The following is a 24,656-nucleotide window of genomic DNA, read 5'->3' as shown; positions in this document are numbered from 1 at the left end:
CAATTGTTACGGACACGGAGACTGAAATGAAAAGGAAAAAGGAAGCTCAAAAAAGAGAGAGGTGGGGCAAAAGGGAAAAAGGGGAGAAAAGGAGGAAAGAGTGGAGGAGACAATACAAGATGACACCCTGCTTGCTTATACACCTGCGGCTGTTTTTTTTGTTTGTTTTTTGTTTTTTTACAAAATAGTACACGGTAATTATGAATGTAAAATGTACTTAGTGAGAGGTGCAGCCCAATATAGAACATCTGTGTATCTGTCAACACCTGAAGTTTAACACCTTTGAGTATGAGTGTGGACGCGCTTTAGTATACAAGGTTTCTCCACAAAAATATGCAATAGCAAGTGTGAGGACCCACAGACCTGCCTCACGGTCCCTAGAAGGAAAATGAGGAGATCCGAGCCACAGACATCCAAAGGCCCCTCAAAGCACAGGAACCCCAGGAGACCAACTGCCGGGACTACCACAACCCCTCCAGAGAAGAGCAGTGGAGAGTCCCAGGGGAACCACCCATCAGCGACAGTGCAGAAGCCCCAGGGAGCCGCAGTGACAAGACCACAGGCCCCGCCGGCAGCCGTCCACACCCGAGCAGATCCAGCCACGGACCCAGAGGCCCAAGACCTCGGGACACACCACCCCCCCAAGCAGAGGCCCGACAGAGCCCAGGGGGCCAGGCCCCGGCAAGCAGCCACCGGGAGTGAGCCAGCACACACCAAAGCACCCGGCCCCAGACACCGAGAACTACAAGTACAACAGCGGGCAGAGACTCCAACCACCGGCAGGTAGTGTTGCGGGGAGGAAATAGGCCCCCCATAATATGGCGGGGTCTAAGCTGATCCAGGAGAGGGAGCAGTCCAAGACCCAACCTGTCACAAAAAAAAACAGACACACACAGTCACAATCACCCACTCCCACCCTCATGCATACATATAAAATCACTCGCACCCAACGTAAAGACAAACAACAATGGACGTCATACACTCACTCACACTCCCCATGCATACTCTATACTCCCAGGTCCAGGCGCTGGTACTACCTTGGGGCAACCAGCCCCCGGACCCAGGAGGTGGTCCCCTTCCCTCCTGGGGCAGAGACAGGCAGACAGCGCCAGCACTGCCCAGACCTAGCTGACCCCAGCCCAGCTCCCGCCCCCCTGTCCCGAACCCAGTCACCAACAACCCCCATCTACCTCTGGAGAGGGGGCTATGCACAAAAGAGGGGTCCACATGGCTCAAACCAGCCCGCCAACCGGAGCCGCCCCGGGACAGAGCAGTCCCGACTCCCCAATGAGCTCCGATCCCAACCCCATGAGTCTCCCACCGCCAGTGAACCCCAACAAGAACCTCCCCACAGGGCCACCCCCAACAAGGATACCGATATCGAACACATCCCCACGAACCCAAATGCCACGAATCCCCTCTCCCACAGGGGCACACCCCCAGAAGTGAACTCCATGGCCGAGAAGCCGACGAAGCCACACCCACACAGCGCAAGCTCCACACACAGCCCCGCTCTAAGAACCCCCGCTGCACCCCGCTCCCCCACCACACAGCGCGCCACAACGGCAAGGCAAGGGCCCCGCGCAACGCCACCCCCGCCCACTGGCGCAACAGGGCAGACCCCACCGAGCACCACACCCACAATAGGACCCTCGACCCCGCACCATGACGGGGCAAACTCATCCACCAAGAGGTCCCCGGCCAGTGGCAGGCACCCAGGGCCAGTGTCCCCCACCACGCCCCCCTCAGCTACAAAAAACACTACATCACTGCCACTGCAACGACCACCCAGGAAGAAACACTATCCAGCTCAGCTCCCATCGCTGCCCAGCCGATCCAAAAGCCGGTGACCCCACACCCTAGAAGTGGACACAACCCCTCCACCCCACAGGCTTCAGCCCCTCCACGCCATCCCCCAGCCCACCGCCCCGATCCCCCCCCCCGACAGCGCCAGCTGCCCCAGCCCACCAGTCCACGAGAGGGATACATGCACCAGCCGGGTACCTGGGCCATGCAGGCCAACCGCTCCAGGCCAAGCACAACCCGCCAGCCGCCCCGGTGCAGTCACAAGACATGCTCCGCCGCCCCACCCACCCGACCGCCAACCGCAGCCCGGCACCCGACCATGGGCCAGAACCACAGAAGGAAGCAGTGGAAGAAGGCCACGGTGGCCCCAGTTACCGGGCACCCCACCAACTCCACCCCCAAACCCCGTGGGGCGCCCCAGCCCGCCGGCCACCTGCACCCCCCTGATGCAGCTTATTAATACAATTTCTCAATGAAATCCACCTAGTGTTGGCTTACACACTGCCTGGCCAAAAAAAAAGTCACCAGCAAAAAAACATTCACTATTAAACATAGCCCAAAGTTCTGCTGTTGTTTTTCTTCGATTTATTTCACCAAACGTTTAGTGATCACTGATCACAATCATTCCGGCCACATTTCTTCCTCGAAGACGATGATTCCCCACTATCCTTCCAGTTTTTAATAATGCGTTAGACAGCTCTTAACCCAATGTTGGTAGTTTCTGTGATCTCCTAAGATGTTTTCTCTGCTTGTTACATGCCAATGATTTGACCCTTCTAAAAAAAAAACTGACATCTTTTCCACGACCACGGGATGTGTCTTTCGACATTGTTGTTTAAGAAATGAGAAGCAGCTCCTTGTACCTGTTGGGGATAAATAACTTGTTGGCAGCTGAAACATAATCGCCCATGCAGTAATTATCCAATGGGAGGCTCGTACCAATTTACTTAGTTAAATCCAGGTGGCGACTTTTTTTTTTGGCCAGGCAGTGCATTTGTTATTTTCTGGATTGTGTTGACATAAAATCTTCTAGAAAAAAAAAAATAATAATAATCTTTAATTAATCTAAAATAGATTATCAGTCCAAATTCACTTTAGAGCTAGCAAGTATATAGTTGATTCATTTAGGGAGAATTTCTTTGAAGATACTAAAATATAGCATTATCTTAAAAACATGCATAAAAATAAAGCATTTTTTTACGGAGTTAACTATGGTTCAGTGTTTTTCTTTTTTGTATATAAGGCACCCCTCAGTTTTCCATCACTTAGAAATATGGCTAAAGCCTGTAATATCTGAATTACAGTTGTTTGAAAAAAAGTAAAATACTCTTTTAAATTCTCACTATATCTTTGACAGACCAACAAAAAGTAATGCATGTTTGTATGTATGTGTGTGTGTATATATATATATATATATATATATTACAGTACAGACCAAAAGTTTGGACACACCTTCTCATTCAAAGAGTTGTCTTTATTTTCATGACTATGAATATTGTAGCTTCCCACTGAAGGCATCAAAACTATGAATTAACACATGTGGAATTATATACTGAACAAAAAATTGTGAAACAACTGAAAATATGTTTTATATTCTAGGTTCTTCAAACTAGCCACCTTTTGCTTTGATTACTGCTCCACACACTCTTGGCATTCTGTTGATGAGCTTCAAGAGGTAGTCACCTGAAATGGTTTTCACTTCACAGGTGTGTCCTGTCAGATTTAATAAGTGGGATTTCAAGCCTTATAAATGGGGTTGGGACCATCAGTTGTGTTGTGCAGGAGGTGGATACAGTAAACAGCTGATAGTCCAACTGAATAGACTGTTAGAATTTGTATTATGGCAAGAAAAAAGCAGCTAAGTAAAGAAAAACGAGTGGCACATCATTACTGTAAGAAATTAAGGTCAGTCAGTCCGAACAATTGGGAAAACTTTGAAAGTGTCCCCAAGTGCAGTCGCAAAAACATCAAGCGCTATGAAGAAACTGGCTCACATGAGGACCGCCCCAGGAAAGGAAGACCAAGAGTCACCTCTGCTGCGGACGATAAGTTCATCCGAGTCACCAGCCTCAGAAATCGCAGGTTAACAGCAGCTCAGATTAGAGAACAGGTCAATGCTACACAGAGTTCTAGCAGCAGACACATTTCTAGAACAACTGTTAAGAGGAGACTGTGTGAATCAGGCCTTCATGGTAAAATAGCTGCTAGGAAACCACTGCTGAGGACAGGCAACAAGCAGAAGAGACTTGTTTGGGCTAAAGAACACAAGGAATGGACATTAGACCAGTGGAAATCTGTGCTTTGGTCTGATGAGTCCAAGTTTGAGATCTTTGGTTCCAACCACCGTGTCTTTGTGCGGCGCAGAAGAGGTGAACGGAGAGAATCATCGGGATAGCGCTTCCTTCCATCTATGACACTGCTCACAGACGCTGCCTGACCACGCCTCAGACAATTACAAAAGACTCCTCCCACTCCCACCACTGTAAAAACCAACCTATAAAATTTACCCAAAAAAGTGAAGGTAACAATTTGCACTCAGTTTGTTTGAGTAAATTTACTCAAATATTTTTAGTAAAGAATATCTCATTTCAACAGCTATGAAACACTATAAGAAATTATGTAAAGTCTACTTAACATTTCTGAATAGATTTCAATGCTAATAACCTTAACATTTTGAGTACTATTATTGCCTATTTTTTATTTTCAACGTACTTAATGATCATAACTAATAATTAATAAATATAATTAAGTATTAGTCAACTGAGAAGGTTACATTTACCTAAGAAATGCATTTTCAGACACAGGATGATACGGATAGGGCCAACTTTTATTTAACTTAGCACATGCTCAAAAATAAACAAAGATGGTACAAAATTATCCTCCAAGTCACATATTCAGAACTGTGCTACATTTCAGTTCACAAAACATTGGTTAAGATACATTCCTCAACTTTTCAACAGTAATTAACACTGCTTATACCCAACTGGGCTGCAAAGAAATGTGAATCAAAAATCAAGATGGCAGTGGAAGGATGCAATATTCATACTGCTGACTTTTTTTATACAACGAAAATAAAAAAGAAAATGTTGATTTTTTTTCCAGAATTGAAAAATTCCAATAATCTGTAAAACATCTAAATTTCAGTCAAAGAACCTCAATCAGACAGTTTTTACCCAAAAAGGAGACCCTAATACTTAATCAATCAGTAGCTTAACATTTTCTGTTTAGAAGACCATGAAACACTGTAATCAGTTTTAACTGGTCACTTTTAAGTATCCACTCTCTTTTGTCTGTACCAGGGAGAGGATTTTTGCAGATGGCATTGCCACGAACATCACTGGGAACCAGGAAACCAAATTAACAGAACAAAGACATATTTTCTAAATTTAAAAACCTGCAACAAGTTTCTAGAATTAAGTCAAATGGTCTTTCTTGTGGCATGATGAAACAACCATAAGAAATTAAGTACATTCCATTAGTTTGCCTTTGAGGCTACACTGAAAGAAATGATTCTGGAGGGGGATAAATACAATCCATGCAAATCATTTAAAAATTACCTTTACATATTAAGCAGCAAATTAATTAGATTATAATGGGTAAATACTATCTACCCTACCTTTTCGTGAACAGTGGCAAATGCAACATAAAAATATCTTATAAAATGTACCCAAAGAGTCTGAGCAGTACATCGCTTGTGCGCATGAGCCAGGAAGTAACCTCTCTGCTGCTATTCTGAACCAGTCAGCCGTTGACTGTGGATCCATAATGTACATATTAACTAGTTTATAGGTTTACAGGAGTTCTGGTCGTTATGTTTTATTTAATGTGCCATGTATGCACCTGAAGCAGAAAGTTTGAATCATTGTTTTGGCGGACTTTTTGGATGTTTTAATCATTAGCCTAACTTAGCAATAACTGTTAGTTATGGCAAACTGAATACGTATTATGACGTCAATATCAACTTGACGTTACTCATTCCCTATATTTGCACATTGTTCTCGGTTAACCTTAATGCAGGATGTTCTTTTAATGACGGAGAACAAACGACACACTGAAAAAAATATTACTCTAAGTTAGAGTTTGTAAGCATTCACGAGAAACCACTGGACTGCTGCCTCTTTGTATTGGCTGAATTCATGTTAGCTACTGCTGCTGCATTATCTCAGAACAACCTCCACAGAAACTCACATTTTAGCAAATTTCAGCCTATCCTGTCACCTCTGGAGGGGCTTTCAGGCATAGGTTCTGTGATGTCTGAGCATTTGTCCCAAATTGGATGGTAAAAACTGAAGCTAGGTTTTGCACAGATCTCAGGGGGTTTAAAGGGGTTTAATTCAAAAGCACACCACACTTTTTGTAGTAATGCAACCATGGTGCAGAAACTACTACTTTGTTTGGAGTTGCACAAAATGTTAAAATAGAGGGGATGTGAATACTTTAACGGCTCTCTTTATGCTATATTAGTAGCCCATGTCATCCCTTGTTTGGCTATCAATCATTCTCCCTTTGGAAGGCTTCTCGCGTCACGAAGAGGGCGGACATCAGTTGTGCGATACACGCAGACCAGAGGAGGGTAAGGTTGCTGCCCAAAAGCGTGCCGAGTTATTGGATACGTTTTGTTGCTAGGGGCGTGGGTTGCCTTGCGCAGCTGATTCCTCCCACAAACCTCCAAAGAAAGAAAACCAGAGAGGAGGAACCCGGGAAGAGGGTGGCATCATCAGCTGGTCCAGAGATGCGCCGACAGCTGCCTGATCCGACCTGTGCCGCAGTGATCATAATCTGATAAGCGCTTCGCCACTCTGCTGCAGGACGGCACTGAAGGGAGAAAAAATTTCCTGCGGAGAGGTTTAATAAAAATTATACTCAGCTCTTACTTGTCGGAGCTGAATCACGTCAGCCGCCTATACCTCAGAGTGCGGAATGAGGAAAGGGAGGATTGACCGATGCGCACTTTCTCTGTCCCGTGATGTGTCCTCGGAGCGGCTGGTGCGTGGCACAGTTTCAACATCCTGGCCTGTAGGCCGGGGAGGATTTGCCTGAGGAACGTACTTTGAAGCGGGAATCTAATGCAATGTGGGTGAAAGTGATTCAGTGAGCACCGACCGGCGATGACATCAGGCTGAAGTGTTGCAGTGAGGTGGTTTGGTTGGCGTGAGGTGGCGCGGCGCGATGCGTGAATCCTCCGAGCTGCACGCTGTCAGGGGGGAACGAGCTACGTCCTAAACAAATTCAAGACATCGGGCCATTCATCCTGAGCTGAGCTGGCGAACTGCGTCATTTCAAGCGCAGGTAGGCTGCTCCTCGGCCCCTCCTGTATCATGTCGCCGGTAAATCGGACCATCTAACGGGGATGAATTCAGCTGACATTTCCAGCAAAGATCCGCCTCTAGGATCCACGTTTTCCTCAGCTCCTAACTTGGACTCGGATATTAACGCAAACGCGTGCATGCATGTGTATCAGAATGGGATGGACCACAATGTCAACATCCAGAACGCAGCGCTCCGCGGGGCCAGCGACCCCAGCTCCTACCCGTCCACGGAGTACCATGGGCTGGCCCGCCGCAGGTTCATCCGGCGGAGTCTGTGGGTGTCGGATCACGACGAGCAGCCGCTGGACACGTCGGAGCTCGTCAGCAGCAGCCCGGTGCTCAACATCGACCTGCGGACTATAGTGGACCGGAGTCGGACCCGGGCTCTGCTTCCAGAGACCTCTAGCACGGAGAGCCAGGTGGACCTGAAGGACAGCGTAAGCGCCGATGATGAGCGGGGGGACAAAGGAGAGACGGGGCCCAAGGCGGACACGGGTCCGTCAGATGTTACAGGTAAAGCAGGCAGCGACGAGAACGAAGAGGAGCCCGGGATGAAGGCTGTGTCCACCTCACCCGGAGGGCGCTTCCTGAAATTTGACATTGAATTGGGGAGAGGGTCCTTCAAGACCGTCTACAAGGGTCTGGACACGGACACCTGGGTCGAGGTAGCCTGGTGTGAACTGCAGGTGCGTTCAGTCTCTGCTTGTTTGTCCAAAAAGCTTTAAACAGGGGCGTTTCTAAATATAAAGCCATAATGGGGCAAAGGATCTCAATAAATGAATATATAATGTGTGGAAATGTTTTAGTTTCTCTAATATTTCTATTTATAGATTGTTTTATATCATAAGTTATAACTTTATTTGATTAACTATTTATTAACTATTAGGTTCGCATTTTCCTCATGACACCATGCTTAGTTTGCAACACTTTATTCCCATTGAGAAATGTAAAATTTTGATTAAAGTTTGGCCATGTACTATATGGACCACCAGTACTGTGCATAATTAATGAATCTTTTCTTTTTCCTTTTAAATTTCCTGTGCAGCTGGACTTTCATTTGAAAGAATACATAGCTTACAATGGTAGTCTTTTGAAGTGGATCTTTAGGCCTTTTCTTATGAAACATTGACAACCTTTTATTGGAATTTGATCGGGAGTTTTACGGGAACACAGATGATACACCCTGGGTATGGTGAACCCAAATGGGTTCAGCAATGCCTATGGTTTAAAGTTCAAGTAATCCATGTAAATAAGGGCTGCACATAGCATCACTCTTTCAGACTTCAGACAATTACACATCAACCATTCTTATGACTATTCTTCTAGGAGATTCAAAAGGAACTTTAATGTTATTGTGTAGCACAATTAAACAATTTTTGTGACTGGTTCAAACTAGAGATGCAACAATCAATTAGGCATCAAGAGCAACTAACGAATCTAACATGCATATTTTTGAACTGTGGGAGGAAACTGGAGTACCTGGAGAGAACCTGGAGAGAACACATGCACAGATAGAAAAAGTAGAAACTCCATGCAGCAAGACCCCAGGCCAGGGTTGAACTCAGAGTCCTTTTGTTTTTAGAATAATAGTGAAGAAGAAACAACCACATCATCATTCAGCCTTTTCATTCTTACAATTAATAACAAAAAAGTATGTAGCAAAATATGGGGTTGGTTGTCTCCATGGATAATAATGCAAATTCAGTAAATAAGTGTGAATTTTAGGGGGAGAAATATTTTTTCCAGATATAAGTAATTTTTAGAAATGAACGTCAGACTAATGAAGTTTATATTTAAAATAATAATTTGAAGAAGTGATAATTTTTCTAAATGGTTTGTTACTTTTATAAATGAACAGTGAAATTAAAGAAGTTGCTGCCCGAAAAAAAGCCACAAAAACAACTGAGAACAGATTCCACATCCCATGACTATCTTGACCTAATATGAACACATGTGACAACCAACCTTAGGGGAAAATAAGACCAGACAACAATTCCTAACTGAGCTATTGGCAAAGACTATAAACTAGCTACTACATGGTTTTAGGTTGCATAGATTCAAATCAAAGCTAACACTGATTCTGATTTTTAAGAACCAATTCTGTCTAAGGTATTTATGCAAAAACAAAATAAGAAATAACTTTTACCCATTAAGATTAGAAAAATGCATCCGCTCTTCAACGTTTTGTGTGACTGCTGCAAAAATGGATGGACTGCCAGGTCAGATGCATGGAATCAACAGTAGGTCATAGTGTGGCCGTGACAAGTAACATGCCAATTAATCCCAATCTGGCATAAAATTAAAACAAAATTACAAAAAAGCTTAAAATAACATTACATGAAATGGTAAAATCAGCAATATAATGTGCAAATTTACAACTGTAGACTCTTATTTATCTCCGTTTTGCTTAAATGTAATTGTGTATGCTTAAAAATACAATATTTTATATCTCCGATATGCATGCTTTGCATGCTCATTGCAATTGTTTGAAAATGTTCCATGAACATCTTGACTCGCTCTCTGATGGTGTTTTAGAAACTTTTAGGCCAGAGTGCAACCTCTGTTGTCTTATACATCCTGCCATGTCTGAGACTGTTATTCTCAGATAATGCATGAGAAACAGCTCAGCTGCAGGGGAAAACTGATTAACTGATGAGCAATTACATTTGTTTTGGAAAGCGTCCCAGTGATGACAGGATTTTTATTAGAAGAGAATAGGCCAAGGAGGAAAAGCCTTTAAATCCCTTATATAGCCTTTTCAGTGTCAATTTTCACATTACTTTTCAGCTTTGATTGTATTATAGTTCTTATTCAGAATCAGCCCTGGCCTAAGGTAAAAGCAAACTTCACAACTGCGTAGAGCCCCCCTGCTGGCCTGTGGGCAAAAGAGTCCTTCAGTCCACACCTGAGAGGTCAACATACAGGTCCTTCTCAAAATATTAGCATATTGTGATAAAGTTCATTATTTTCCATAATGTAATAATAAAAATTTAACATTCATATATTTTAGATTCATTGCACACTAACTGAAATATTTCAGGTCTTTTATTGTCTTAATACGGATGATTTTGGCATACAGCTCATAAAAACCCAAAATTCCTATCTCACAAAATTAGCATATTTCATCCGACCAATAAAAGAAAAGTGTTCTTAATACAAAAAACGTCAACCTTCAAATAATCATGTACAGTTATGCACTCAATACTTGGTTGGGAATCCTTTGGCAGAAATGACTGCTTCAATGCGGCGTGGCATGGAGGCAATCAGCCTGTGGCACTGCTGAGGTCTTATGGAAGCCCAAGATGCTTCGATAGCGGCCTTTAGCTCATCCAGAGTGTTGGGTCTTGAGTCTCTCAACGTTCTCTTCACAATATCCCACAGATTCTCTATGGGGTTCAGGTCAGGAGAGTTGGCAGGCCAATTGAGCACAGTGATACCATGGTCAGTAAACCATTTACCAGTGGTTTTGGCACTGTGAGCAGGTGCCAGGTCGTGCTGAAAAATGAAATCTTCATCTCCATAAAGCTTTTCAGCAGATGGAAGCATGAAGTGCTCCAAAATCTCCTGATAGCTAGCTGCATTGACCCTGCCCTTGATAAAACACAGTGGACCAACACCAGCAGCTGACACGGCACCCCAGACCATCACTGACTGTGGGTACTTGACACTGGACTTCTGGCATTTTGGCATTTCCTTCTCCCCAGTCTTCCTCCAGACTCTGGCACCTTGATTTCCGAATGACATGCAGAATTTGCTTTCATCCGAAAAAAGTACTTTGGACCACTGAGCAACAGTCCAGTGCTGCTTCTCTGTAGCCCAGGTCTGGCGAATGCAGCACCTGTAGCCCATTTCCTGCACACACCTGTGCACGGTGGCTCTGGATGTTTCTACTCCAGACTCAGTCCACTGCTTCCGCAGGTCCCCCAAGGTCTGGAATCGGCCCTTCTCCACAATCTTCCTCAGGGTCCAGTCACCTCTTCTCGTTGTGCAGCGTTTTCTGCCACACTTTTTCCTTCCCACAGACTTCCCACTGAGGTGCCTTGATACAGCACTCTGGGAACAGCCTATTCGTTCAGAAATTTCTTTCTGTGTCTTACCCTCTTGCTTGAGGGTGTCAATAGTGGCCTTCTGGACAGCAGTCAGGTCGGCAGTCTTACCCATGATTGGGGTTTTGAGTGATGAACCAGGCTGGGAGTTTTAAAGGCCTCAGGAATCTTTTGCAGGTGTTTAGAGTTAACTCGTTGATTCAGATGATGAGGTTCATAGCTCGTTTAGAGACCCTTTTAATGATATGCTAATTTTGTGAGATAGGAATTTTGGGTTTTCATGAGCTGTATGCCAAAATCATCTGTATTAAGACAATAAAAGACCTGAAATATTTCAGTTAGTGTGCAATGAATCTAAAATATATGAATGTTAAATTTTCATCATGACATTATGGAAAATAATGAACTTTATCACAATATGCTAATATTTTGAGAAGGACCTGTATGCACCAGTAGGAAACACACTGCTATAATAATTTTATCTGTATCATTAAATTATAGCTATTTAAATTTCAATACGTATACCTAAGCAATGTTTTAGTATAAACATCAAATGGAGTTTATAGTAGTTTTATTGCAATAAATATATCTTGCCGTTCTGCTCACGAGTAAAACAAACTGATGTTAGCAAGTTTATTGGTCCTATTTGTCACTCATAGCTTGCCTGTACTTTTAAAACATTGTTACTCTGAAAAGACCTTTAGTTTCCACATCATTACTGGCCATGTTTTTGTGACACTAAAGTTTTCTTTCGTTTGGAAGCAAGTAAAGACAAATAAAACCCTTCTTTCTGCCAGCTGACTGCCAGTGTGTAGCAACAAAAGAAAGAGGGACAGCACTGCATTATATTACTTGGGACTCTCCTCCGCTTTCTTTCGGATGTCATTAAAAGTATTTTAATGTTAATGTTCAGTTAGATATTGTTTCCGGTTTATAAACCATAACCTTTTAAAACCTTGTTGTACCTTGAAAACTGCAATCACCCCATGCCTTTGTCCTAGTTGTTCACGGAAAAAGAAGGTTGTGGTTGAAAAAAACCTGCCACAACCTGCGTTTTAATTTAGCAATGCGGTGTATCTCATTGCATGGTAAACCTACAGCTTCCCCGTAGTGACAGCTTGCTGCATCTCTAATCTCTGTATGCGATAATCTAATGATCAGTTTAGATGCTATCCATGTGATATACAGATTAGTGTCTGCAGACAGACGTGCAGACAGCGGCTGCCCTTTCAGGCTTTAAAATGTTTTGGGAGGTGTATTACAGCTGTTATAGTTTCACCTAAAAACATCAGTAAGCTCAAATGGAGCTACAGCAGTAATTTTTTTCAAGAACACTTTAAAATCTGCATGTTGTTGACTTATTTAGCAGGGGTGTGACCTTTGCATGTTCACGTTAGGCAAGTCAATAAATTTAGAAACTGTTTTTGTCACATTAGAAGAATAAAATGGGGAAAAAGAAATCCAAAACATAACTTTTTTTAATCTATTTTCTGCACCAAAATGGATTTAAAAAAACACTCTCCACCCCACCCCCCTCCCATTTTCTTGCTCTTGCAGAACCTAGGTTCATTGTGTCAGGCCCTGGGGAATAGTAACCAAAAATGGAAGAACCGCTCAATCAGTTTCAGACAACCTCTAGAATTAAATCCCTTTTACATTGTGCTTATCTGACATCTTCTACTGGCAGCAGAGGGCTGGTTTCCAGGGAGGTGAGGATTTTAGCAGGCTCATATATTTATTAGGAGAATCAGTTAGAGGGGATATCAAGATCATACCATAACGAGTGAACTCATGCTGCACCATTTATTTGTTGTTTGTAAAATACCATACTAAAACCTCTAATCTATTCTTTTATAGCTGGTATTTGAGTTTGCATTTAAAGGTGTTTCTTAGATCTTTATTAGAGGCTATAAATATAAGATGTTTTCACAGTTTTCCAGATTTTAATTAGAGAATTCACAAAAACATGAACACATTTTCTGTATGTTTGCTTTATGCACAATGATCCATTTCGTAGCTGTATATGTACAAAGCATATCAGTTGCGTTGGATCAGGTTCTTAGGGAGATCAAGTGATGATTCAGCAATTCTGTCCCTGGAGATAAGACTGTGCCCTTTAGAGCATCTCTGCCTGTGTAGCTTAGTCACAGAAAACCTGCTGCAGCATAAATGCTTTTCTTTTACTGTCCATACACTGTGTACATTTGCAGAAGCTTGGAAAATTAGTCAGCAGAAATCAAATTTTTTTTAAAGATTTGTGAATCAAAACTGAACATAGATATATTTGGAAAGTGTTTCTTGCTGATGCCGCCCCCTGCACCAAGGCACAGAGGAGATGAGGAAAGACTGGGTTCAGCCAAGGATAGCAGTAAATATGTAGAATGTGATTAAAAGTAAAACAGTAGATAATTTTTTTGTATGTGCACATTTACTATTTACTTCTCATATTTTGGATTTAAATATAAATGTGTGTACTATATGTTCAGCTAAGTTTGAATTGTGCAAAATCTAAGATCTGATGCTACATCCTGTTTACTGTAGACCTCCTTGTAAAGCATCTTTACTATATTGTGTGCAAACTGCCTAAAAAGAAACATAAATATAAAGAAGGCTCTTCAGTAAGAAAACGAGTCACAAAGGAGGCTTCAGAAGCTGCATAATGCATTAGGCAGCACAGGTCACAGTGGGCGCTGAGTGAAATCTGATTCCTCAGCGTCAGTCAATAATCAACACCATGAGTCAGTGTATGAACTTACTGTGTACCCCACTCATTTCAAACAGTACCTTTAACCTCTTTCTGTTAGTTATAACGTCCTCAGAAGAACAGCATAAAAAATCCAGAAGGCACGTAGAAATGTGTGGCAGCTGTAGCTGCTGCACTGCTGACTGGATAGAAACAGTAATGTAGAGGGTGTTTGCTGTCAGCTCTTTTACTATTCAACATTTCAGGGAAGGGAGGGGTCAAAATATTGATCAAGTCAAAACTGATTCAGTCAGACCTACAGAATGCAGGAAATTAAAGTTTTAACATCTTTGAAGGTGGATGCACTCACTGCATCAAAGCCACGAGATTGTATTGATGTCGTTGAGCTTTGTGGTTAGATAGAAATCTCGTTTATTAGCCATGACAGGCGTGACCGTGTCCGGTTTACACCTTCAAACAAAACACTGAGGGTTTCACTCATGCTTCCTCTGAATACGTGTTGATTCCACTTGTGGGTTTTTGAGCTGTTTGGGATCTGTGTGTTTTATAAACAATGCTGAAAAGAGAGTAAATGGGTCAGACCCCCATGTTTAGGCACCTCAAAATGCCAAAGCTGTGTTCACTCCAAACAAGAGCTTGAGGCAGTTCTAAAGAAGCCTCATTCATGCAGAAAACTCACTGCTTTAGTCAGGTTAAAAGGTATTATGATACCTCTGTTAGATCTTTACAAAACAATGATAAACCAGCCTGTTCTCATCTATCCACCACCGCATATCCTTGTTATATCTGAATATATTAAGCAATATCTGCACATTTACCATGGAAGTACATTTATTTCGGTAATTCAACTTGAAAAGTGCAACTCATGTATTACACTGGTTCCTTACACACAGAGAGATGTATTTCTGGAGTTGATTTTAGTTTATTTATTTGATTTTTGCTTATAGCTCATAAAAACCAAAAATTTTGTTTCTCAAGAAACTTGGATATCACATAAGACCAGTATAAAATAATATTGAATAGAGAAATGTCAGATTAAAAAGTATGACCACGCACTGTCTACATCCTAAGCACTCAATAATTGGCCGGGCTCCTTTTGCATGAATTCAACCATTGTTGTGTCTGGGGCCTTTTATCTTCCTCATCTCTATAAAGCTTGTCAGCAGAGAAACGGCTGAAGAGCTATAAATTGTCCTAGTGGTTGGCTGTGCTGACTTTGGACCTGATAAAACACAGTGGTATTTGGGTCTTGGGCTGCTCCCTCTCCTGGATCAGTTTAGGCCCCCCCATCAGATGTGGGGCAAATTTCCTCCCCGCCACACTCATGCCGGTGGCTGTTGTCTCTGCCCGCTGGTGTATTTGTGGTTCTCGATGTCCGGGGCTGGGTGCGTTGGTGTGTGCTCACTCCTGGTGGCTGCTTGCTGGGGCCTGGGCCCCCTGGCTCTGTCAGGCCTCTGCTTGGGGGGTGATGTGGCCGGGGTCTCGGGTCTCTGGGTCCATTGCTGGATCTGCTCAGGCGTAGACGGTTGCTGGCGGGGCCTGTGGGCTCGTCGCTGCAGCTCCCTGGGGCTTCTGCACTGTGGCTGCTGGGTGGTTCCCCTGGGACTCTCCTCTGCTCTTCTCTGGGGTGGTTGCGGTAGTCCCAGCGGTGGTCCTGTGCTCTGGGGGCCTTTGTATGTCCTACATGTCTGTCTCAGGTCCAGGGGGACAGGTCTGTGGCTCCTCACAATTGCTATTGCATATTTTTATGGATAAACCTTATATACACAAGCACACTCAGACACACAGGCGTTTAGATTCAGGTGTTAACAGATACACAGATGTTCTATATTGAGCCGCAGTTTCCACTAAATACATCTCGCATTTATTAGTACCGTGCACTTTTTGTTAACAATGCTGTTGTTATGTATGTTTCTGCAGGTGTAGGAGCAGCCTTCTTGGGTGTTATCTTGTATTATTTTCACCCTTCTTTCTCTCCTCTATTCTTTTCTCCTTCTCTCCATTTTTCTTTTTGTGCCCAACTTTTCTCTCTTTCTTGCTCCTTTTTTTTCCTTTCCATTTCCGTCTCCATGTCCATTGCAATTGAAATAATCCCAGAGCAGTTTCTAATAAAGTTTCATTTATAAATATCAAGCGGAGCATTATAGCATTAGCTGTAATGCTCCGCTTGTGAAATAAATCTGTTGGGCTTTCTTCTTGGCACTCAGACAACAATTCTTTCTGAGTGCTACTCAGAATGCTGGACAGGACACGGTAAAAAAGAAAAAAAAAAAGATAAAACACAGTGAACCGATACCAGCAGATGATATGGTTCCCCAAATCATCACTGGCTGCAGAAACGTCTTGCAATGAGGCTTCTGTGCCTCTCCACTTTTCCAGCAGACTCTAGGTGGTGCACTTGGTAGCACTGTTGTCTGGGGTCTTTCTGCCTGGAGTTTACATGTCCTCCCTGTGCTTGTATGGGTTCTCTCCAGGTACTATGGCTTCCTCCCACAGTTTAAAAACGTAACTATTGGATTAAGTGGCCTTTCAATTGCCCTTAGGTAGGAATGGATGTGTGCATGGTTGTCTGTCCTGTGTTTCTCTGTGTTGCCCTGTGATGGACTGGCGAGCTGTCCAGGGTGTACGTTCCAGCTTGTACGGAAGAAGCGGGTATAGAAAATGGATGGATGGTTGTTTCGATACAAGCCTTCTATGAACAGTCAGCTTCTTGACCCTTTGTATCTTTGTGACCTTCCTTGTGCTGGATGTTAGTGAATGGTTTACTCTGGGGTGCCCAAGTCCTGTCCTTGAGAGCTACTATCCTCGAGAACTGGACTTGGGCACCCCTGTAGTTGACTCTAACCTACCATTTCTGTATTTAAAAAAACTTTTTTTTAATGGTCTCATATAATATTCTTATTTTCTTTGAATCTGAATTTTAGGTTTTCATTATCTGTAAATCATAGTCATCAAAATATATGGAAATAGACACTTTAAATCTTTCACTCTGCATTGAATCTACATAACATATGAATTCCAGTTACTAATACAAATGAGTTTATTAATTATATTCTGAGGTATTGATGCATTAATATAAAATATTATTTAGAGTTTTGGAAAAATAACATATTTCTCTTCATTTGCCCCAGGAGAGGAAACTATCTAAAGCCGAGAGGCAGCGTTTCAAAGAGGAGGCGGAGATGCTCAAGGCACTGCAGCACCCCAACATCGTGCGATTTTATGACTTCTGGGAATCACCAGTAAAAGGGAAGAAGTGCATCGTTCTCGTGACAGAGCTAATGACCTCAGGGACACTAAAGACGTGAGCATCTGTGTAAAAATGATTGATAATCGCATTTCAGAACCTTATGTTTAAATGTACATTGAATGCTTGCACAAACAATATGCCACACAGACCTTGGAGATCTAAACAGCATGATAGGTTCCTAAAAACCGTTCCAGAAATGGTTAAAAAGTAAATTAATCCAAGATAAAGTGTAGGAAAAACAAGCTGTACATTTATATCAAAGCTTAAAATCAAGATTATAGTCTGATGCAAAAAGATTACCGTATCCTTCATGTGTTTAGGGAAGAGCATTTTATCGACGATTTATTAGTCAAATTCAGACAGCTTTAATAAATTAAAATTTAAACTTTTCACTCACTTTGTTCGGAAAAATATGGTCTTTAAATGATTTGGAACATCTGTTACTGTGTTAATCTTCTCGCAGGTATCTAAAGCGCTTTAAGGTCATGAAGCCCAAAGTTCTGAGAAGGTGGTGTCGGCAGATTCTAAAAGGCCTCCATTTCCTCCATACAAGGACTCCTCCCATCATCCACAGAGATCTCAAGTGTGACAACATCTTCATCACTGGTCCAACTGGCTCTGTCAAAATAGGAGACCTTGGACTAGCAACACTGAAGAGGGCCTCCTTTGCCAAAAGTGTTATTGGTTAGTCATGGACTAATTCCTCAGCTAGAAGAACTTTTTCTTATTTAATCCTGCCTTGTCAGTTTGTATTTCTGTTGTTTCTAGGGATACAGCAGAAACATCGACTGATAAATGCAGTACTAATTTTGCATAAGAACAGTTTCCTTCATGTCCAAATTGGTGACAAACTAAAAGAAAACAATAAGATGTCACAACAAGTAATTGGTTTGTTATTTCATTTATGTTAAACACATGTAATGAAGCAAAATGAGGTTTTTCTTATCAGAATAATTTTGATTAAGTAATCTCTTCCTTTAGATGTTAAGAAATAAGATAGCACTGGAGGGCGCAACATTTGCCATGTCTTTTAATGTTTAAGCTGCAGGGGAGCTTGCCTAAGAAATCACAATGACACCTGCCTGCATTCAATCTCCATGGTAACGGACTCTTACAGTGGTTGATGGAAGGTGGCAGTCTCCACTATTTCCATAACTGCTTTAGGTTTAACTCAGATATTCACCACAGCATCAGAATGTAGGAGGGTAGGTTAGCTGTCAGCTCCACTTCCAGTCTCCTGAAGGTCCTTGATGGAGTACCTGCAGATCCAGGTAGTCCATGGATTCAGAGGTGCTGCTACAGAGCAGGTCAAAAAAAAAAACCACGTCTGTGCCTGCAGGTGTACATGCCGCAGGTACACAAAACCCATGACCTTTTAGAGGATCCCATGACTGTTGTTTTATTGTGGCAGGTATTGTGCCTGCTATCATTTGTCCCTTAACTGTGGAAGAGCCACTGCAGATCAACAGAAAGCTGTTTTGAGTAATTAATTCCTGGTAGAAGGTAAGTCTATTCTCATGACACTTTTCCAAGAACATAGTGCTTCAATATGAACTGAGAGATGACAGAACACCTTGTTAAATGCAACTAAGCTGTAGCCACGAACATTCACCTATCTCAAACTATCTGTTGAGATTAACTATTTATTTCAAGATGCTCGCTGAAATGTAAGGCATTGCTCTCAATAACCAGCATAATAACACTAATGTAAATGGAAATATTTAAAAACAAGTGTTAAATCCCTGCAAAATAAATATATAACAGCTACATTATAAGAGAATATGATGAGCACCCAACTAATAAACTCTGTTAATTTTTTTTAATCTGTCACCTGTTTATACATCTAGAACATAGAGAGCATTGTTGTTATCCATTCAAAGCTTCACAGTTAACCATGTTTGTAAATTTTGCAGAGCACCTTTCTGATGAGACTGTAACTAATCATATATTTAGATAGATGTATATAAAAAGCACTACTAGTCCCATTATACCTTCAAATAATCATGTGGAATATTGACACATTTTCCATAGAAGTATTCAGATGGCTGTTACGCTCTTACAGATATTTGTTTGATCTGTTTAAAGTCCAAACTGCTGTAAGTTTGTTGGAAAAGGTATATTGCCCATTGGTTAAAGCTTTGTTCAGGAAGCTACTTTCTACTATTTGCTCTCAGTTATGTTTACAAAAATAGAACATAGTTAACTAGATTCAACAAGGAAACAGAATGTGAGTGATTAACATTAATTACTGATATTTAGCATGCATGCAGATTTTCTGTTGCATTTGAACACCGATAGCATCATATGAATGTATATACCTAATTTGCTGCCCTCTCTTACATAAATTTTCAAGGTACTCCAGAGTTTATGGCCCCAGAGATGTACGAGGAGCACTATGATGAGGCTGTGGATGTCTATGCTTTTGGAATGTGTATGCTGGAGATGGCCACCTCAGAGTATCCTTACTCTGAGTGTCAGAATGCTGCACAGATCTACCGCAAAGTTACAAGTGTAAGTTGATGTTTGGGGATGCAAGTACTAACCCTTCTTATCAAAACATATTGATCTGAATAGTTTTTCTTTATGGGGTTTGAACTGAATAGTGGAATAGAATAGAATAGAATAGAATAGAATAGAATAGAATAGAATAGAATAGAATAGAATAGAATAGAATAGAATAGAATAGAATAGACTTAGCTGTCATTGTACATACTAGTAATGTTCCTGTCAAGGTGTTTATTATTGGGTAACTTTGATGGCAAACAATTACTCTCATTACGTTGTCACTGTTCTTTCACTGTTTTTCTACCCGTCATTAGTAGATGAAGAATGTGAGCTAAAAATTATAAATGTTAAATTTCGTCTGCTGGTAGAATCACCTAAGTTTGCAAAAATGCAAAGTGCATACTAAAATGTGAAATGTAACTGAAGAATTTTTAGTGGACATATAAATTTACCGAACCTAATATAACTAATGTATAAGCTGATTAATACGCACAAACAGTAGGTCATAAAATGTAGCAGTTGATAGGGCTTCTTAATGCTATTTATATATAAAAAAGTCATCAGTCTCTACAGTTGTTCAGTCTCAAATCTACCAGGAATCCGTCTGAAGCGTGAAATGTTCTATTTAATCAGGGGCGATCTATTAGCATACTTTACACAGAATATTGATAGTTAGAGGACCAAGTCACTTTTAGAATCCATAATTATCTCACCAGTAATCTCATTGATATAGCTTGTTGATTATTTAAGTAAAAAAACTAAACATACCATAAAAAAGCAAAGAACAAAGTCGCAACTATTACAAGAGAAGATCTTAAGGTAATCCTGAATCAGCATTTCATTACTTGATTAAATTTCAGACCTTATCAAAAGTCTTGCCATTGTCTCTCTCTCACTCTTAAATTTAAAAACACAGGTTTTTGAGTTCCTAACAACTTTATAGGAAAGTTTTAGAGTTGGAAAATGGAGAATGAACTTTAAGCAAACCACCTTTGGTCAGTTAGCACTGACCACCTCTGAGTCACCATGGTAAACCTGATAAGAGGGCTCCTTAGTTTGGTCCTGAATCAGACTATCATGTCACCTCTCTGAAAACTGAATTTGGTCCTACACCCATCTCTGAAGTTGCCGAAGGGGACACTGTGGTTGTCTGGCAGGGAAGGTCACCATTAGACTGGCTGGCCATTCCTCTCGTAGCACAGACCTCTTAGTGTCTCTGTGATTTCCTCAATTGGACATCGGAACCAAACTGTAAACAGTAAGAAAAGGAATCTTGCTAGGTGTGCGTGGTTTCGTCTCTAACACAAGTGTATAAAAAAAAAGCAAACAAATTTCAATTTAATTTAATATATTCATATAGTACCAATTCACACCAAATGTCAGAAAGATTCAAAGTGATCTATATTTTTGTAAATCGTACATCAATGCCACGATGAAGACATCTTGAAAAGTCTTGTGTGTACATGTAAAAAGTCTGATTTCTAGGTGCCCATAATGCTAAACTGAAAAGTTGCAAGTAGATCTTCTTTTACCTGCTGCGCTCTGTATTTCTTTAAGCCTTAAACTGTAGACATCTGGGGGAAGCTGTGTTTTTGTGAGAAATTAATGCTTTTTTGACACAGCTGTCTGAGTTTGCTTCCAATCATGATCTACAGTAATTGCTCCTGTTATAAATTTGTTTGCTAGTGAGTTGAAACATGCTGGTTTTCTTTCCAGGGGGTGAAACCTGCCAGCTACGGCAAAGTCAGTGACCCAGAAATTAAGGAAATTATTGGGGAGTGTATCTGCCACAGATGGGAGGAAAGGTAAGTTACCCTGGACCTTTGACTGGATCTGAGACACATTTCTAATGTGGCTGTGGGGGCTGTTCATGTTGCATTTTGTTCCTGCTCTAGCTGTGTGACGTTAATGTCCATATTTGGGTCTGATCTTACTCAAGAGCATGAGTTGTCACTGTAAAGACCTGTTGTGCAGAGCAGTAATTGATGTTTGTATATTTTCTCCAGATACTCCATCAAGGACCTTCTGAATCATGCATATTTTGCAGAAGACACAGGAGTCAGGGTTGAGCTAAATGAGGAGGATGATGGAAAAAAATCAACCATCGCTTTAAAGCTGTGGGTTGAAGAGCCTAAAAAGCTAAAGGGGAAGTATAAGGACACTGGTGCCATTGAGTTCACCTTCGATTTGGAGAAGGAAGTTCCAGAAGTAGTTGCTCAAGAAATGGTAAAATAACTGACATTTAGTAATTTCTTTGCAAATACATACAGTACAGTGGTGCTTTGTGTGGTTCATGACAAAAATATATTTATGTTTAGTGTACATGGTGTTCACTTGATCCTTTAAGTATTTTGTTTGAGCTTTAACAAGTGTGTCATGTGCTTTTTGTAGGTGGAGTCAGGATTTTTCTTGGAATGTGATGTAAAGATAGTCGGGAAGTCTATTAGAGACCGTGTGGCTCTTATAAAATGGAGAAGGGCAAGGACTGGTTCACCAAATGGAAACAGTGAAGTGAAGAAGTTGCAACAGAACCTTCTGCAGGTCCCTGGTACTGGTCCACCTGAGGAAACCATATTTACCACTGCAGATTGTGAGGACCAAGAGACTCTGATCTGCACTGTTCCTATCATCACATCTACCACATGTAAGAAGCTGAAAGAAAAACTACACCTCCAGTGATTGCACTAATATTAATACCATTTGAACTTGTTCACACTTTATCATGTGGTTACAACCATGAGCTTTAATATATGTTTACTTTTGATTTTATGTAACAGACCAACACAAACTAGTGTATGATCTTAAAATGAAGGGGAAATGAAAAATAGCTTTCAAAAATGTTCACAAATAACTTTTCTGTTCAGCCTCACTTTGTAGAACCTTTTTCTGCAGTTAAAGCTGCATGTTTCTACCAGCCTTGCACATCTAGAACCTGAATTTATTCCCAATTCTTTGCAAAATAGCTCAAGCTTAATGTAGAGCATCTCTGAACATCCATTTTAAAGCCTTGCTATAGATTCTCTATTGAATTTAGATCTAGACATTGACTGGGCCATTCTAACACATTAATCTGCTTTTATTTCTACTATTTCATTTGTTTCTCCAGCAGTATGTTTAGGGTCCTTGTCTACTTGAATTTAAACCCCCAGCCCAGGTCTTTTAGAGTCTAACATGTTTTCTATCAGGACTGTCCTGTATTTAGCTCCATCCATCTTCCTACCAGCTTCCCCGTACCTACTAATGAAAACCATTCCCACAGTATCATAATGCCACCACCGTGGGGATGATGGTTTTAAGGTGATGTACTGTGTTAGATTTCTGTATTTAGTATGAAGTTCAAAGTTCAATTTTGGTCTCAGCTGGACAGAGCACATCCTTCCACGTTTGCTGTGTCCCCTACATGGCTTGTGACAAACCTTAAATAGGACATGTTATGACCTTTTAACAAATAAAATGGTGTATCATAAAATCCCAATAAAATATGGGAAAGTTTGTAATTTTAGTGTGATAAAACATGAAAAAAAAAAACTTTTACAAGGCACCATAATAATACTATGTATCACACAACCTCATTCTGTGGTATTAAGTGTAACAAATGAGAAAACTCACATAGCTTGAAATTAAACAGAATTTCTTAAAATTACCAAACTAAACCTGAAGCAGAGAAAGAAAAACATGACTTTAGTGCCGTGAAACCAAATTAAAGCAATCAGACACCATGAGCCAGAATTTAAAATTCAATTACAGCCTCATTCTGCCCTTTATTGCTATCTATTCTTCCTACAGAGGCTTTTTATGGTGAATTACAGTGTTTCATTCTCTCTGTTGTTACAGCTGATAGTGGAATGAGCTCCAACATGCAATTAGACAATCTAAGCAATCAGCAAAATGGCCACTACCAGTCACTTTCAGAAGCCATTTCTACTGCACAGCTGCTCTACAGTCCTCCTTCACAAACTGACTCCCAGCTGCACCAAGGACCCTACCAGCAATCTGCAGGACAGGTCTCACATGAAAACAACATCCGACCAACCAGACAGCTTAACCAGGGAGCCTATCAGCAATCCACAGCAGGTCAGCCGCACCCTGGGGCCTTCCAACAGCCTGCAGCACAACTGCACCAGGCGCCTTGTCAGTGTCAAACAGTAAGTACTTGCAGTTATATTTTTACTATTTATCCTTTTAGGTGCTATTTTCTGCAAAAAACTAATGTTTAATCTTCTTTTCTGAACTGATTCCTGATCAGCGCCACTACAGCGACCCTTTTGTATGTCACGAGAACCTGCTCGCTACAGAGAGCAAAACATATCTTAGGCGTGGCAGTGCTCCCACAGTTGAGATGTTACAGTGTAGGACACACTCCCTCTCTAAGACAAAGAATCAATGTCTGTTGCAGGATCTGTCCTCATCTGATGGTTCACAGAGTCCAGTGCATGCTGCAGAGCACCTATCCTCAAACGGTGCCCAGAATCCCTCTTTATTATTATGTCCTTTCTTGCCTCCGCATCAGCTTTCTCTCCGTGACTCAGCAGGTCATTCAAATTCACCTCACCATCCTTCACCTCACCGTCTTAGTGTGCCCCGCAGCCAACAGCATCATTACCGCCGCCATGAGTGCAAAGCTTGCATGTCTCTCCTCTTTAAGGACAAGATAGAAGGAGGCGAATCCGTGGGGCACCTGCACAGACGCACTTCCAGAACATCCACTTCAGATGCAGCTATTTCTTTTCAGTTGTTAAGGTCTTCACGGGCCACATTACCTCATGCTTTGGGCTCACCTACTACATCATCACCAGACAGCGAGTCAAGCAGGGCCACCTCACCATCATATCCTTCCACACCCTCATCAATCATGTTTCCACTGAGTTTATATGAAGATGGAGAACTCAGCCTTCTCAACTACTGTCTTCATCACATTGTCAGTCGCAGAACTAGCTCTCCCACCCTCCCTGATAGAGGAGGTGTAAATCACCCAATCCAGAGCCACATTGGTGAGACGAATTCTACAATAACTGAACATAAAGCCAAAGGTCAGA

General features: G+C 41.7%; 1 protein-coding gene across 11 annotated transcripts in view; it reads left to right on the top strand.

Annotated features, from left to right (window-relative positions):
- The first annotated feature begins 6,633 nt into the window (after window positions 1-6,633).
- Window positions 6,634-24,656, top strand: part of wnk2 (WNK lysine deficient protein kinase 2) — a 41,347-nt gene continuing 23,324 nt past the window's right edge. For all 11 annotated transcript variants that reach the window (XM_047347181.1, XM_047347180.1, XM_047347179.1 and 8 more), the window contains exons 1-8: window positions 6,634-7,801; window positions 16,997-17,169; window positions 17,579-17,799; window positions 19,469-19,626; window positions 21,337-21,425; window positions 21,627-21,846; window positions 22,012-22,264; window positions 23,455-23,765. In XM_047347181.1, the coding sequence (XP_047203137.1) occupies window positions 7,157-7,801; window positions 16,997-17,169; window positions 17,579-17,799; window positions 19,469-19,626; window positions 21,337-21,425; window positions 21,627-21,846; window positions 22,012-22,264; window positions 23,455-23,765 (2,070 nt within the window). In that variant the 5' untranslated portion in view covers window positions 6,634-7,156. The remainder of the gene's footprint in view (window positions 7,802-16,996; window positions 17,170-17,578; window positions 17,800-19,468; window positions 19,627-21,336; window positions 21,426-21,626; window positions 21,847-22,011; window positions 22,265-23,454; window positions 23,766-24,656) is intronic.

This window comes from Girardinichthys multiradiatus, chromosome 20 (genome assembly GCF_021462225.1).
Source record: "Girardinichthys multiradiatus isolate DD_20200921_A chromosome 20, DD_fGirMul_XY1, whole genome shotgun sequence".
Classification (NCBI taxonomy): Eukaryota; Metazoa; Chordata; class Actinopteri; order Cyprinodontiformes; family Goodeidae; genus Girardinichthys; species Girardinichthys multiradiatus.
The sequence above is the reverse complement of the archived record's forward strand: the minus strand, read 5'-3'. Positions and strand labels throughout refer to the sequence as shown.